The following is a 13,935-nucleotide window of genomic DNA, read 5'->3' as shown; positions in this document are numbered from 1 at the left end:
TTATGGGACTTCTTGGATGTTAACCTGCAGCAGGGATTTATTTGGCCCTGGAAGTCTCCTGCCAGGGCTTCTCTACAATTGTAAAAAAGAAAAGAGTGACTACCGATTGCTGAACAAGATCACCATCACCAATAGTTACCCGCTCCTCCTTATCGATGAGATGTTGGAATGACTGCACACGGCCAAGATCTACACTAAGCTGGATTTACATGGAGCTTACAGCCTGGTCCGTATCAGGGAAGGGGATGAGTGGAAAACTGCCTTTAAGGCCCAGTATGGCCACTTTGAGTCATGCCATTTTGTCTATTGAATGCCCCAGCTGTCTTCCAAAATTTCATGAATGACATCTTTCTGGACTACTTAGATCATTTCATGATAGTCTGTTTAGATGACCTCCTTACTTACTCAGACTCCCCAGCACAGCATGAGGCTCATGTTAGAGCAGTGTTGCAGGGATTGAGGGAGCATCACCTGTATGCCAAGCTGGAGAAATGCAGGTTTGACCTGACTACCCTGGACTTTCTGGGATACTGTATTACCCCCACAGGAGTAGAGATGGACCCAGGAAAGGTGTGTTGCATGCTTTCCTGGCACCCCCCCCCAAAAAAACAAGAAAGACCTACAGCAGTTCTTGGGATTTGCCAACTACTACAGATGCTTCATTGCTGCCTTCTCTAACAAGACGGCTCCCTAACAGATTGTTTAAAAGGGGCTGTCCCCTTTTGCTGGACTGAAGAATCCCAACAGGCATTTGAGCAACTGAAGGTTTTGATCTCCTTAGAACCCATACTGCAACATGCTGACCCCCATCAACCGGTCGTGGTGGAATACCTCACACACAGCCATAGGAGTGGCGCTGTCACAACCCGCTGAAAAGGGGAGGAGTTGCTTCCCTGCGCCTGCTTCTCCCAAAAGGTGTCTAGTTTGGAGCAAAACTATACCGTGTAGGAGAAGGAGCTGCTCACCATTCAAGATGCATTTGAGACCTGGCAACGCCTCCTGGAGGGAGCCCATCATGAAGTGGAGGTCCACACTGATGATCAGAACCTTGAGAGCCTACAAACGGTCTGAAGGTTGAACCAATGGCAAGTGCACTGGGCTCAGTTCTTTGCAAGGTTTCACTTCCACATCAACTACATTTCCCAGATGCAAAACCACAGGGCCGATGCACTGTCCTGCAAGCCAGAATATTGAGAAACCTGTTCTGAACCCTTCTTGCCCCATATGATGGTGCAAACAAGATGGTGGTGGTGGCTTGTCCCAATCCGTGGGTTAAAAAATTGTGTATAGCTCAGGAACAAGTCCCATATACCCAGGCGTGGGTGCAAGAGCTACAGCAGCCCCCACAAGATTGCACCCTGGACTTCATCCAGAGAGAAGGGTTGCTCTATCATTTCGAAGCCCTGTATGTTCCTCCTGGAGAGCTTCAGGCCAAAGTCCCACTCCAATGCCACAACATTCCAACAGCAGGCCATTTTGAGGTGTTCAAAACCTTGCAAGCTGTTGCACGGGACTTCTGATGGCCACAAATGAAGCATGACGTCGAGAAATACATCCACTCCTGCTCTACTTGCCCAAGAGCCAAGCACACCTCAGGGTGCCTGGCTGGGTTATTGGAGCCACTCCCCACGCCTGGGGGTCCTTGGAAGATGGTCACCCTGGAGTTCATCATGGACTTACTGCTTTACCATTGCCTCCCCCCGAGGTGGATGGGATTTGGAATCCAGCAACATATGCAGGTGGTATTTTGTGAAGGGGAATAATGGAACAGTAACTGTATAGCAGAAAGCTAGTGTGGTGTAGTGGTTAGAGTGTTGGACTATGACCTGGGAGACCAGGGTTTGAATCCCCACACAGCCATGAAGCTCAATGGGTGGCCTTGGGACAGTTACTGCCTCTCAGCCTCAGAGGAAGGCAATGGTAAACCCTCTCTGAATACAGATTATCATGAAAACCCTATTCATAGGGTTGCCCATAAGTCTGGATTGATTTGAAGGCAGTCCACTTCCATTTTTCAACTGTATAGCTGAGAACTACTACTTAATCATTTGCTTGTGAAGTTTCTACCCTGGTTCCTTTTCCTGCTTTGTGTCATGGTCTATAGGCTACCATACCAAGAATTACTCAATGAGGCATTGCCTTGCTTTTTGTCGTTTTAAATTTCCCTAACTGTATGCTTTAATAACTGAACATCATGTATTCCACACACATTTGGTGCCTACGTAGAATGTCTATTCCCAAGTTTTCTCTGAGTCCTTCCACTAGGGGCAGCTGTTCATCACAGTATTTGGTTCCTGTCCCTAAGCTACCTTGACAAGAACAGCAGTGAGTCTGGGATGTGCATGAAGAATGTAAATGATGAGGCTGATTAATTCCAAGGATGGGTGGTTAGTGTTCTCTACCTACCCAACTTCTCCTCCCTGCTGCCTGAGACTTAGTTACAAATATTATTAGTGTCAAGTCCCTGTGGATAAATAGAGCAAGCCCTGATTTGCATCCCCAGCCAGTTGCAGGGGAATAAAAAGATATTTTGGATTGTGTCAGAGACATGGGGAACATCTCTCCTGAGCAGAATGACAGTGGGGGCACTAATCAACCTCTGTCAGGAGCCTCCAGAAAAAGAGAGCCACAGACCTGTGGGAAGCAAGAATCTTGGTCAAATTGCTCACTTGGGAGTCAGTTACCGGCAGGCAGAGAAGGCCATTTTTACACATACCAGAGCCAACTCTTATCAGGGGTGTGTGTGGTTTGGTGGGAAGCCTGGGGATGGCTACCTAGCAACTGCCCATCCTTCCTTTTAAATGTCTATTTCTTGTAATAGGGCTTCAGTTTTTTTTTTTACTAAGGCTTCATCCAAAGTTATTTCTTGGCTTTTATAACTGACCAGGGACAACATTGCCAGCTCTTTAGGGACCCTTTTCTGTAAATGGATTGCGTGCATATGTACGTACAGGAGGGAATTGTAGTGAATAGTTGCCTAGCAACAGCCACACTTTCCCCTTTTACATGGATCCTGATGGACATGGTTGCCACTCCAGATCATGCACAAGGCACAGCTTGGCTATTGTCATTATGTAACTACAGGTGTTTCTCTCCATGATCCAAAATGTGTCGTAGTTAAATTCAAGAAACATGACTTTTAATGCCAGGACTCAGTCTTAGAGCGTGTGAAGGAATATGAAAGATGTTCCCTCACTCCCAAGAAACTGGCCTGTAGGAATTGCGTGTGCGTGCGTAATAATGCACATGAGTATGCATGCAAGTATTTCCATGCCATGGTATTACTTCAGGAGGGCTTTAATGCCAGGCCTACTTCTCTCAGAAATTAAGCATTCCGTGGGGCTCGCTCTCATCTAGGCTTGCGGAACTTAGTGGTATCCTGCTTTTCACACACCTGCCCAATTTCTATCTTCCATTATTCCTCCTGCTCAGTATATACCTACTTTCTGCTCCCCAAAGTCTCCCCCTCCAGAGCCTGCACAAATTTTCACGACCCGGAGAAAGCACAACGTGCAAAGGATAGCTGGCTTCCATTGCATGTTTTGTGTTGTGCTTGAAAAGGAGTTTTTGGAACTCTCAGTTCTACACCTGCTGACTTCTGGCAGCCTGCAGCTGCCTAAATTTAGAATGTGCTACTTGGCAATGGTTACGCTGCTTTAACTGAGAGGTGTGTGTGTGTGTGTGTTGCTGTTACTGACAAGGGCCACCTCAGACCCAGTGGTGTTGGCTTTGGTGTTGCAGCATCAGCACCCTCTGAGGCTCTCAGGAGGCTATTTACCCATTGATGTTGCAGTCTCGGGTGTCTCCAAGGTGGGCTTAACTGGCTGAGTGCAGGTGTCCAGTCCAATCTAGCCAAAAGGTACTCATGCCCTTGTTGCATAGCTACATGTAGCCCAGCTTAGCTTCCCTGCGGCTCTGCTGCCACAGTCCTGTTTCAACTGCTTAGAGCCATCACCTCTTATCTGGGTTTCTTTCAAATCAGCATCTCTCCAGGGATGTGAGCAAAGCTAGCACTGTAGGGTTTTCTTTTCCTTTGAAGAGTAAGCTGTTTCTAATCTTCCTTCCTTTCCTTCCCTCTCTCCAGCTTTTTTTTAAATGAAGAGTGAGCAATGGCAGCAGAGTCTCAACTGTTGCACTAATGAAAAAGACCGTGCCCCACAGAGCTTTTAAAAAAGCTATTTGTTTGCATCTGCAGTATGTCTTGCCTTATATGAATGTCATACAATGGTGCCACTAGATGGTGCTGTTTCACACACCCATCTTAGTTCCACATCACTATCCATGCAAGTGAACACTTGCCTTTGGCAGCAGTGACACGATGCTAATTTTTACCTTGTCGGGGCTTAAGAAGAAGTAGGAATGGGTGAGTTTCTTAACACTTGCTTCAGATCAAGTGGGAAGTGAACCCAGACTATACTGGGGGAGAAACTGGGAAAACTCATAAGGGCTTAGCATGTTTTCCAAGTTGATCTGACTCAAATCCGAACTTGCCACCATTTTGTGTGTCCGTGTTTTTGCAGTGCATTTTAGGACAAGCAATAGGAAACCTGCCTATGTCATGCTTCATATCATGCCTTCTGGTTGCTTGCTTACACGTGCTGTTTGTATACAAACAGAAACATGGGGATGGACTTGTGCACTGTTCAAGCAGCAAGGAGAGCAACGGCACTGGCATCTTTTATTTTACCTTGGCCTAGGATTTTTGGTTTTACCTTGCCCTTTGCCAGGCCCTCAGGACATATTTCCAGCCACACATGGGCAAAAATAGACAGTTCGGGCCAAGCCATGCAGCATGTATTCCAGAGAATGAGGCTGCCTAGTGGCATGTGTGAGATCAGAACACTGGTGCCAATGCAGATAATCAGAGGATGCATATCTGTGCATGGGTGTGGGACTGAAACTTGAAAAGGTCTGATTTGTAATGCCCAGGCAGGAAGGAGACAGTGTCTCTCCTTTCTCACCCCCCTTTTGTTGATCTCAAGACCAAATGTGGCCAGAAGAACTTGGCTGGCCACACATTTTTGAGTCCTGCTTGTTTTAGGGCTAGTCTGGCTACCAAGACGATTTGCTTCCAAGAACATGGAGAGGGACTTCCATTGACCTGTTTTGGGGGGCCTTGATAGTAAGCCTCCTTTTTTGCTCTACAGAACTCTAACCTTGCTTCAGCTGGAGAGGACAAAGTGAAGCGCAACAGCCTGGAATTAACACACACACACACAGAGATTTAGAAATAAGTTGCAGTGTTTAACCTCAAGGGTGATTACTTGACACAGGCTGCCAAAGAGTAGGGTAGATTTTCTGTCATTCACAGACTCTTGAATTGAGATAAGAAGTGGGTTTCAGAGAGATGCTTCAGATAGTGCATGAGAGTGGGCTCGAGGTAGATGTAGCTGGTCCTTTCTACTTTTAATGGCTATAAACATTTTAAAACATTGGCTGCCCCCAGCTGCCTTCTGTGCCAGCTTACATGAAATCTGTAGAACACTTTCACATTCAGTTAATTCCTCTTCTCTCTCCCCAGCTCCCTTCCTCTGTCCTGGAAGTAACCGGAAACACAATTCCAGTTCATATGTTTATAGCAGCCTTGTTAATGTGATGGAGAAGCAGGCACCCCCTTCCCCCCATCTCCCACATGAAGTGGGCTTGCCACAAAGCAGCCTATATGCATGGAGGGCTGACTGATGTGATTCTTTCTCCTCAAAGGGAATTATACACACTTGAAGGTTCTGCATGGAACACCTTGCACTGCATGTTGCATTATGTGCACAGTAGAGTGGGGGTGTGTGTTCCGGCTGTAACACAGAGAGAATAATCAGCTGAATAATTCCTCCCATCTCCCAGAATTTTATCTTTGGTTTCTTCATTCTTTGTTAGATCGTTTCCAGCCACCACTCCTCTGCTATCATTTCCTCCATTTTAGTACTAATCAACCTCTAGGCATCCTTTCTATTATACAGCCATAAGAGTGGCTGTATACTATAGCATGGATTTTTTACACTCCGTAATGTTAAATTGACAATACCCCATGTCATTCTGATGCTTCCCATAAGCTAATTTCAAAATGAAACCTTACAAAACATACAGTCTTGAACTCAGAAACGCTTAACAAACCTCTAAATTTTCATGGCAATACACAAAACAGTCAGAGAGAATCGAGAGTTCAAAGTGTAAAAAGAGAGGGAAAAAACCCAGAGCCCTTTTGGACTTTTTTCTGTCACAGTTCTCATAATTTGTTGAAATTAATTAAAAAATCAGCCATGTTCACAGAGTACCTATAATCCTATTACTGACCTTGCCCCATACTCTGACCTTCATCTTCTGCAGTTTTAAAAATATCTGGCTGATTTTTAATTAATTTAAGAGATTTTACATTGAACTGAATGATAAGCGCAGGCATGCTCAGTAAGAATCAGCTGTCAGTATTCTAAAAGCCAGACTCACAGCTGCTTGGCCTGCCTAATCGGGGCCACACCCACACCAGACTTTGATTTCATGTGAGACAGTCATGGCTTCTCCTAAAGAATCCTGGGAAGTGTAGTTTGTGAAGGTTGCTGAGAGGAGACTCCTGTTCCCCTGACAGAGCTCTAGTGGCTAGAGTGATTTAATAGTCAGCCACTCTGACTGTAGCTCTGTGAGGGGAACAGGGCATCTCCTAGCAACTCTCAGCACCTTCCACTAACTACACTTCCAGTGATTCTTTGGGAGAAGCCATGGCTGTCTAAAGTGAAATAAAGGTCTGGTGTGGATGTGGCCAGAGACAGATTTGGTGTAAATTTGGGTGGGAGGGTAGATCTGCCTGCTGTAGAATAAAAAGGTGGAGGAAATGCTGAAAAGCAATGATACTGTTCACAATGTTTTCCTTTTGGAAAGGAAAGGGGCTTCCCCTCTGCCCAGTGCCCACCCACCCAATCTCCTCCTCTCCCCCTCCCCACCCCTCTTCTAGGTCAGTTTCACCTATCCTAAACATGATTGTACAGAAATAAATCCCACTGAACTCAAAACGTATTGAAATGATCATACCCACCCTCCCTTCTCCTTCCTCCTTCCCCCTTCCTTTGCCCCTCCCTCCCCATCCCCTTCCAATCTCATCCTTCCTCTCCCTCCATGATCAGTTTTTTATTTTTATTTATTTATTTGATTTATATTCCTCCCTTCCTCCCAGCAGGATCCCAGGGCGGCAAACAGAAACACTAAAAACACTTTAAAACATCATAAAAACAGACCTTAAAATACATTAAAACAAAACAATGTTATAATTTTTAAAAAAGCTTTAAAAACATCTTTTTAAAAAGTGTTAAAACATTTTATTACAAAAACATATTAAAAAGCAATTCTTTTACCTATCTTAAGTATGATTGCATGGGAGTAAATCCCACTGAACTCGATAAGCCTGCAAATTATCAAACCTGCCCTCTCCTCCTTCCTTTCATCACCTCCCTTTTGCCCCTTCCCTCCCCCTTCCTTTGCACCCCCTTCCAATCCCTTCCTTTCTCTCCCTTCTCCCCTGCCTTTCTCCTTCCCTCTCCTCTCCTCCCTCTCCTCCCCCATGATCAGTTTTTTCTGTCCTGTTTGCATGGGAGTAAATCCCATTGAACTCAATTAGCATGCAAATGATCAGATCTGCCTTTTTCCTCCCCCCTTCTCTCCCTTCTTTCTCCCTTCTCTTCTTCCTCCTCCCCTGCCCACTCCAGTCCTCCCTCCCTCTCCCAGTCATTTACTTATCCTCAGCATGATTGCATGGGAGTAAAACCCACTGAACTCAATAAACATGCAAATGATCAAACCTCTCCTTCTCCTCCCCTCCCCCTCCTGCCTGCTCCCCTCCCCTCTGCTCTTTCTCCCCATCCCCTGTGGTCAGTTTCACCTATCCTAAGCATGAATGCAGGGGAGTAAATCCCACTGAACTCAATAAGCATGCAAACGATCAATCCATTCTCAGCAAACTTGCACAGAATCCTATTTCATACCTCCCAGATTTAAAAGCAGAGAAATTCACTAACAGGCAAAAAACCTTGCGGTTTAAGAACTTACCTATTTTGATAAATTTGTAGGGCAGCACAATATCTCAGAGAGCAGGTCAGGTCTCCTTCTCCCCTGGTGCGTTCACTATAGCTGCCCAATTTCCCTGCTTTTTAAAGTTTGATAGAAATATCTGTGGGTACGTTCTTAAACTGCAAGGTTTTTTGCCTACTAGTGAATTATGCATTCGTGGTTGTTGGTGCTCATGTTACTATTGAGCCAGTCATACATGATCACGCTTTCAATACTGTTTGCTTCTGCAAAGGTTTTGGGGTGGTCATACAGTTTCATTTCCAATCAGTGCATATCCTTTAACTGCCTGCTGAAAATCTATAACTTTTCATTACAGGAATGTTTGGTGTGTGGTCCTGCTTTTGTTGTGCTGTAGCCCCTCCTGGCAGCAGTAATGTGGTAGCACTGGGGGAGCATCACGGAACAACTAATAAAGCAGAATCAATACACCAGTAATGCACTATTAATGTGTCAAGAGCATGTTGTAGAATACACCCGCAATTAAGCACCAGTCTGGAGGGGCCATTAGTGCCAGTAGATGTGATACAGCCCACCAAAATATTGTTGCACACCAACCCAATTTCCAAGCAGTGAGATTTCCAGGGGTCCCTGTGCTTGCCCAGAGTTTGGTTTCCTGGGAAAGAAGGTCAGCGGAAACTGTGGTGCCTTTATGAAATATGGTTTGTTTATTTACACACATTCTAACCTGAGCTTAGGATGGAGGGGTTCAAGGCATCAGCAGTCCAATATCCAGCTTTTCTATCAGGGTTACAGGAGGCCATGGTGCAGAGAGCCAGCCTCTCTGCCTGCCTCCAGTTCCCAGCCTTTCGCAGACACACTGACTACACAAGCCTCTCCTGGGTGGGGTGTGTGTCTCTCCTGAAAAGTTTCAATGATGACAGGATCTCCCTGCCCCATTGACATTTGATGGGCACCTGACAGACCAATTAACCCACCTGGCCACTCTATTAGATTAACAAAAGAAACTCATTTGACCAGCAGAGTGGGTTTCTTTCCCCCAGGCGCAAGTCTCCAAATCAGAGGCTGGAAGGGGACTCATAGAAATCATCCATCTCAACCCCAACTCATACCCCCTTCCCTGACAAAGGTCTGTCCCAGACCTGCAAACAAACAAGCAGAATAACAGCTTTTCCAGAAAGAAATAACAGATACAGTTTAGTAAGACATTGAAATATACATAATCAAAAGCATAGTCATATTACACAAGTACAAGACAATCCATTCCTTTACAGTAAGTTTTCAAATAACTGCTCTCTCTTGAGGCTTCCTATTTTTTCTTGGAGCTCCCAGTCACAGTTCTGCATCCAGACTGCTTACCCAGTCCTCATCCTTGGCAGTGCCCAAGACAGTGCGTTCCCGACATGTTTAAGCCAGATTACAGCCTCAGTACTGGAGCTCCTTTGTCCTGCCTTGTGCCACTGCAGCACAGCAGCCTTCAAAACACACACACATTTTCCCCTTGCTCCCCCAAACAGTTGTACACCCACCCACAATCTAACAGACACAGAATAGTAAATCTTAGACATTAAAACTTTACTGCAAAAACCTATCAGCATAATTTCTAAAAAATCATTAAACAGTTCATATCCCCACAAGAATGCAAAAAGCACAAATCAACAAGCAATACTGAAACCATCAGGAAGAATCCCTACAGCAAATCAGTACACAGTCCCATAAGCACAACCCCCACCACCAAACCATGCAGTTGCCCACATGGCCCTTTGTCTTGGGGCTTCATGGAGTTCCCAGCCCAAGCTGATCCCTGCTGCCGCCTGCAGGGTCTTGGGTCGTATCTCCAGTGACACATTTGTTTTCTCATCAGCACACAGCAGACTGTGGCCACCTTCCTCCCACTCTCTGCCCTGGGAAAAGTCTTTAAGCCAGTCCACCTCATCTCCAGCCCCAAACTCCAAATCAAAGTCCGGCCACAAGTCTTTATCTGGGGGCATCTTCTTCAGGACTAGCTGGCCTAGCCCACCCAGGTTGGCAGAAAGAAATCTTATCTGTTCTGCCTCCCCATCTCCAGTGTGAATCATGGGCCCAAACAGAGGCAGGTAACCCTCCCAGTGTCTCTTGCCCTCCAAATTCACAGGGTGCTGGGTGCTTCTCATTGCTGGAATTTGCTCAAGGACTGCACCCATCATAGGAGCTGTATCCCACCCTATAAGACCATTATGGGGCACCCAAGGGGTCACTCCAGGCACTGGGAGCTCCTCTTGGACTTGCACTCCCACCTCAGGCTTCTCCTCCTGCACTTTCTCTTCCACAGCTGGCACACATGAGGTGAAGAAATCTATCAACAACTGCTCTTCTCTAGCCTGTAGTTCACCTTCTCCAAGGCCTTTTCTTCCTCCTGCACTACTTCAACAGCAGGCTCACCTGGAGCAGAGAAATCTATCAGCAGCATCTCTCCTCCAGCCTCTACCCCACTTTCTTCCGAGGCATCTTCCTCTTCATTTTCCAGCTTGTCTTCCTTCAGTTCTTGGGGCTTTACTTCCAGCTTTCTGCAGTTTTTCCCCCTGGCAGGATCCTGGACAACCAAGGCCTCTTCCTCCTCTGCTACTGACTGCAGCTCCTTACAGTCCAAACCCTCCAGCTGCCCATCCACTTTCTGGATTAGCCATCCCAGTCTGGGTGCTCTGCAGCTGGACTCCTGGGTCACTCTCGACCCCTTGTACTGGCTGATCAGGCAGGGCTCTCACTTCCTCACATAGGGTCTCCCTTTTCTCTCCAAAGAAGCTTCCAATGATCTCCCGCATTCATTGCCAGTGATCCCATTCCTCTTGGCGCTCTCGTTGCCTTTGCTGCTGGTCCTCCTGGTGGTCTCGTTGCCTTTGCTGCTGGAACATCAATTTTATCTGTTCTAGGAGGGTTGCTGTTCTCCCCTCCATCTTGACTCAGGCACACCTTGCTCCCAATGCTTCTTCCAGGAAATCCCACAGTTGACACCAGTGTTATGTGCCACCCCAATCTCTGAGCGGTGAGAGATCTCCACGGGTCCCTACGCTCACCCAGGATTTGGTTTCCTTAGGAAGAAGGTTAGCGGAGACTGTGGTGTCTTGATGAAATATGGTTTATTTGTTTACACACATTCCAACCTAAGCTTAGGATGGAGGGATTCAAGGCATCAGCAGTCCAATATCCAGCTTTTCCATCAGGGTTACAGGAGGCACCCCAAAGCCATGGTGCAGAGAGCCGGTTTTTCTGCCTGCCTCCAGTTCCCAGCCTTTCTCAGACACACAGACTACACAAGCTTCACCTTGGCCCAGGAGGAAGGGGAGGCTCTCCTGAAGAGTTTCAATGATGAAAGGATCTCCCTAGCCCATTCACCAGTTGATGGGCACCTGACAGACCCATTAACCCACCTGGCCACTCTATTAGATTAACAAAAGAAACTCATCTGACCAGCAGAGCAGGTTTCTCACCCCCAGGCGCAAGTCTCCAATTTCGAGGCTGGAAAGGGACTCATAGAAAGTATCCATCTCAACCCCAACCCATAACAATATTTATATAGTCCTCCATGCCCAGAGGACTTATAAACTGTATGAAGTGGTCAATGAGAAAGGAAAGCGAGATCGGGGATTTACAATGAACAGTGAGGTGGGCTAGAGAGAGTGAAGATGGAGAAGGAAATACAAGATGTGTCCTGAAACGGGGCTTAGGAGATTGTAGCAAAACCAAGAACCTGAGCCTCTGGTTATCGCATTGAGTGTCAACTGCCCTGATTCGCATATTGATGTATTCATTACTGCTGCCAGGGAGAGAAAACATGAGGGAGTCTTTTCTGGCTGCTCAGACCCAGGGAAATGTGATGGAGTGAAAAGCTGTCAAAAGGATCCTGGCGGGAGAGGAAGGAAATGCCGAAATGCCTGCTTTCCTAGCCAGAAACGTCTGCCTGGTGTGAGGAATTGGAGAATCCTGAATTCAGTTCTGTCCATGGTTATGGCCCTCTCTGAGTGGCCTATGGATGACACAGAGCTTGGAAAAGTTACTTTTTTGAACTACAACTCCCATCAGCCCAATCCAGTGGCCATGCTGGCTGGGGCTGATGGGAGTTGTAGTTCAAAAAAAGTAACTTTTCCAAGCTCATTGCACCAAGGAGGCTTCACTAGCTGTTGCTCAGAGCCTACTGCGATTGCCTTTACCCCGTCCCTGGTACTTGTGATATCTGCTAGATCCCAGCTGCCATCTTTTATTGTAATACTGCATATGCATATGTACAGACACTTTAAAAGAAAATTCCCTGATGGTGTAGGCCTGTTCTCCCTTATGAGGCTCAAGGTCCCTTTCATTTGAGAGATTAGGATATCTGAGGCCCAGAAAAGAGCCCGCTCAGTGGTGGCGCCCCAACTTGGTGATTAGTTCTCTAAGGAAGCTTACCTGTGCCGAGCCCTGGGTGGTTTCTCACACTCTGGATAAAAGACCTTTCTAGCTTTTGAACCTGCATGACAACTTTTCAGCTCTGCGCTGTTCATTTTGGACAATTTCTTTTTTAAAAAATGGTGCATGGCTTTGCTCATATTCTATTTTATTGTGGATCTGTGGGCTGCCTTGAGCACCTGTTATGGTTGGAAAAGCAGCTGATTGTTTTAAAGGATCAGATCAATTAAGTGTACGGATGCATGTATCATGGGGGAGCATAGTAGCTAGGCTCAAGCTATCAAAATGCTATAAGGCATTTCCCACCAACCCACCATACGTCAGGAAGTGTGTTTCCTTGCTCCACAGTTTGTTTAATGCTTCACAGTGGGACTGATTTCTGATACAAGACTCTTATTTGATGTTACACTGGGCTGCCTCTGGCCTTAGTTGGATTTGTCTGCATGTCTGTATATGTCATTGAGGCAGCAGGATGGCACAACAGAGGCACCTGTCCTGAGCGCAGCTTCAGCAGGGGAGTGAGATGGGCATTAAGGTTTTTTTGTAACATTTGCCATTTCTGAAATAGTGTTAAATTATGTCATGTGCTTGGAACGATGAGAGACATTTTCCCAGTGGCAAATGAAAAGCTAGATCTTAGCTTCTTTCTTTTTGTGAGGGTGGGAATGGGTGTCCCTTCTTTCTCATAAGTTCAAACTAAGTCGCAAGATGTGATGTGATGTCACTGTGCTGAGAGTTTACCTGTACCTGCTAGCCAATGATATGAGGTGGGAATGTGAAGGCTCCCAGGATAATAACGTCCAGTCTGCTCATGCATCACAATGAAGCATCTGAGTTCTGAGTGGGGTATAGTGAACTGGACCAACTCAGACTGCAGAATGGGGAGAAGGGTCACCTCATTTTTACACCCCCCCCAAAAAAAAGTTTATACATCCTCTTTAGGAAACTAGCACAGTAGGAAAGCACATTTTCTCCATGATGTTTGTTAATTTTTTAATTGTAAGGATTTTTTAATTTTAATTTTTTTTTAATTGTAAGGATTTTTTTGTAACATGGGCCCCCTGAAATGATAGGTACCTATCATCAGAAGTGTTACAGGCCAGAATTCCACCACCTTATTTCTTTGTGTGTTTTGACCGGGCCCAATATGTTGCAGTGAATGTTACAAAGAGACAAGTCCCATCACCAGCACCACCACCATGTCTCTTCTGTAACGTCTAGTTCTGCCATTTCCCTCTTTCCTTTAGGTGACTTTGAGCATCTTTGAACTAGCCACAGTTGCAGGGGTCCCTTGTGATATTGACCCAGCCCTGGTGTCTGCCCTTTCCAACTTGAAGAAAGGTAAGAAGCCAAGGTTTGTCAATGTTTCTTTGTCCCGTCCTGTTAAGAAGACTAAGCTGCAAGGCTGTAAAATGTCTCCCTATATCAACTATGCAAGAGATCCCAGAAGGGAAGCTTTTTCCTAGCACAAGGAAAGCTCCACTTTTAAAGGAGCTACACAGC

General features: G+C 46.1%; 1 protein-coding gene across 3 annotated transcripts in view; it reads left to right on the top strand.

Moving 5' to 3' along the window:
* NCKAP1L (NCK associated protein 1 like) overlaps positions 1-13,935 on the top strand; it is an 87,414-nt gene that overhangs the window by 53,393 nt on the left and 20,086 nt on the right. For 2 of the 3 annotated variants that reach the window (XM_061614555.1, XM_061614554.1), the window contains one exon: positions 13,680-13,773. In XM_061614555.1, coding sequence (XP_061470539.1) covers positions 13,680-13,773 — 94 coding nt within the window. Of the gene's footprint in view, positions 1-4,084; positions 4,173-13,679; positions 13,774-13,935 lie in introns of those variants that run through there. The other variant, XM_061614556.1, reaches the window with a different exon arrangement.

The sequence above is a fragment of the Rhineura floridana genome, chromosome 3 (assembly GCF_030035675.1).
Source record: "Rhineura floridana isolate rRhiFlo1 chromosome 3, rRhiFlo1.hap2, whole genome shotgun sequence".
Taxonomy (NCBI): Eukaryota; Metazoa; Chordata; class Lepidosauria; order Squamata; family Rhineuridae; genus Rhineura; species Rhineura floridana.
Note: the sequence above shows the minus strand (reverse complement) of the source record. Positions and strands in the feature narration are given on the sequence as shown.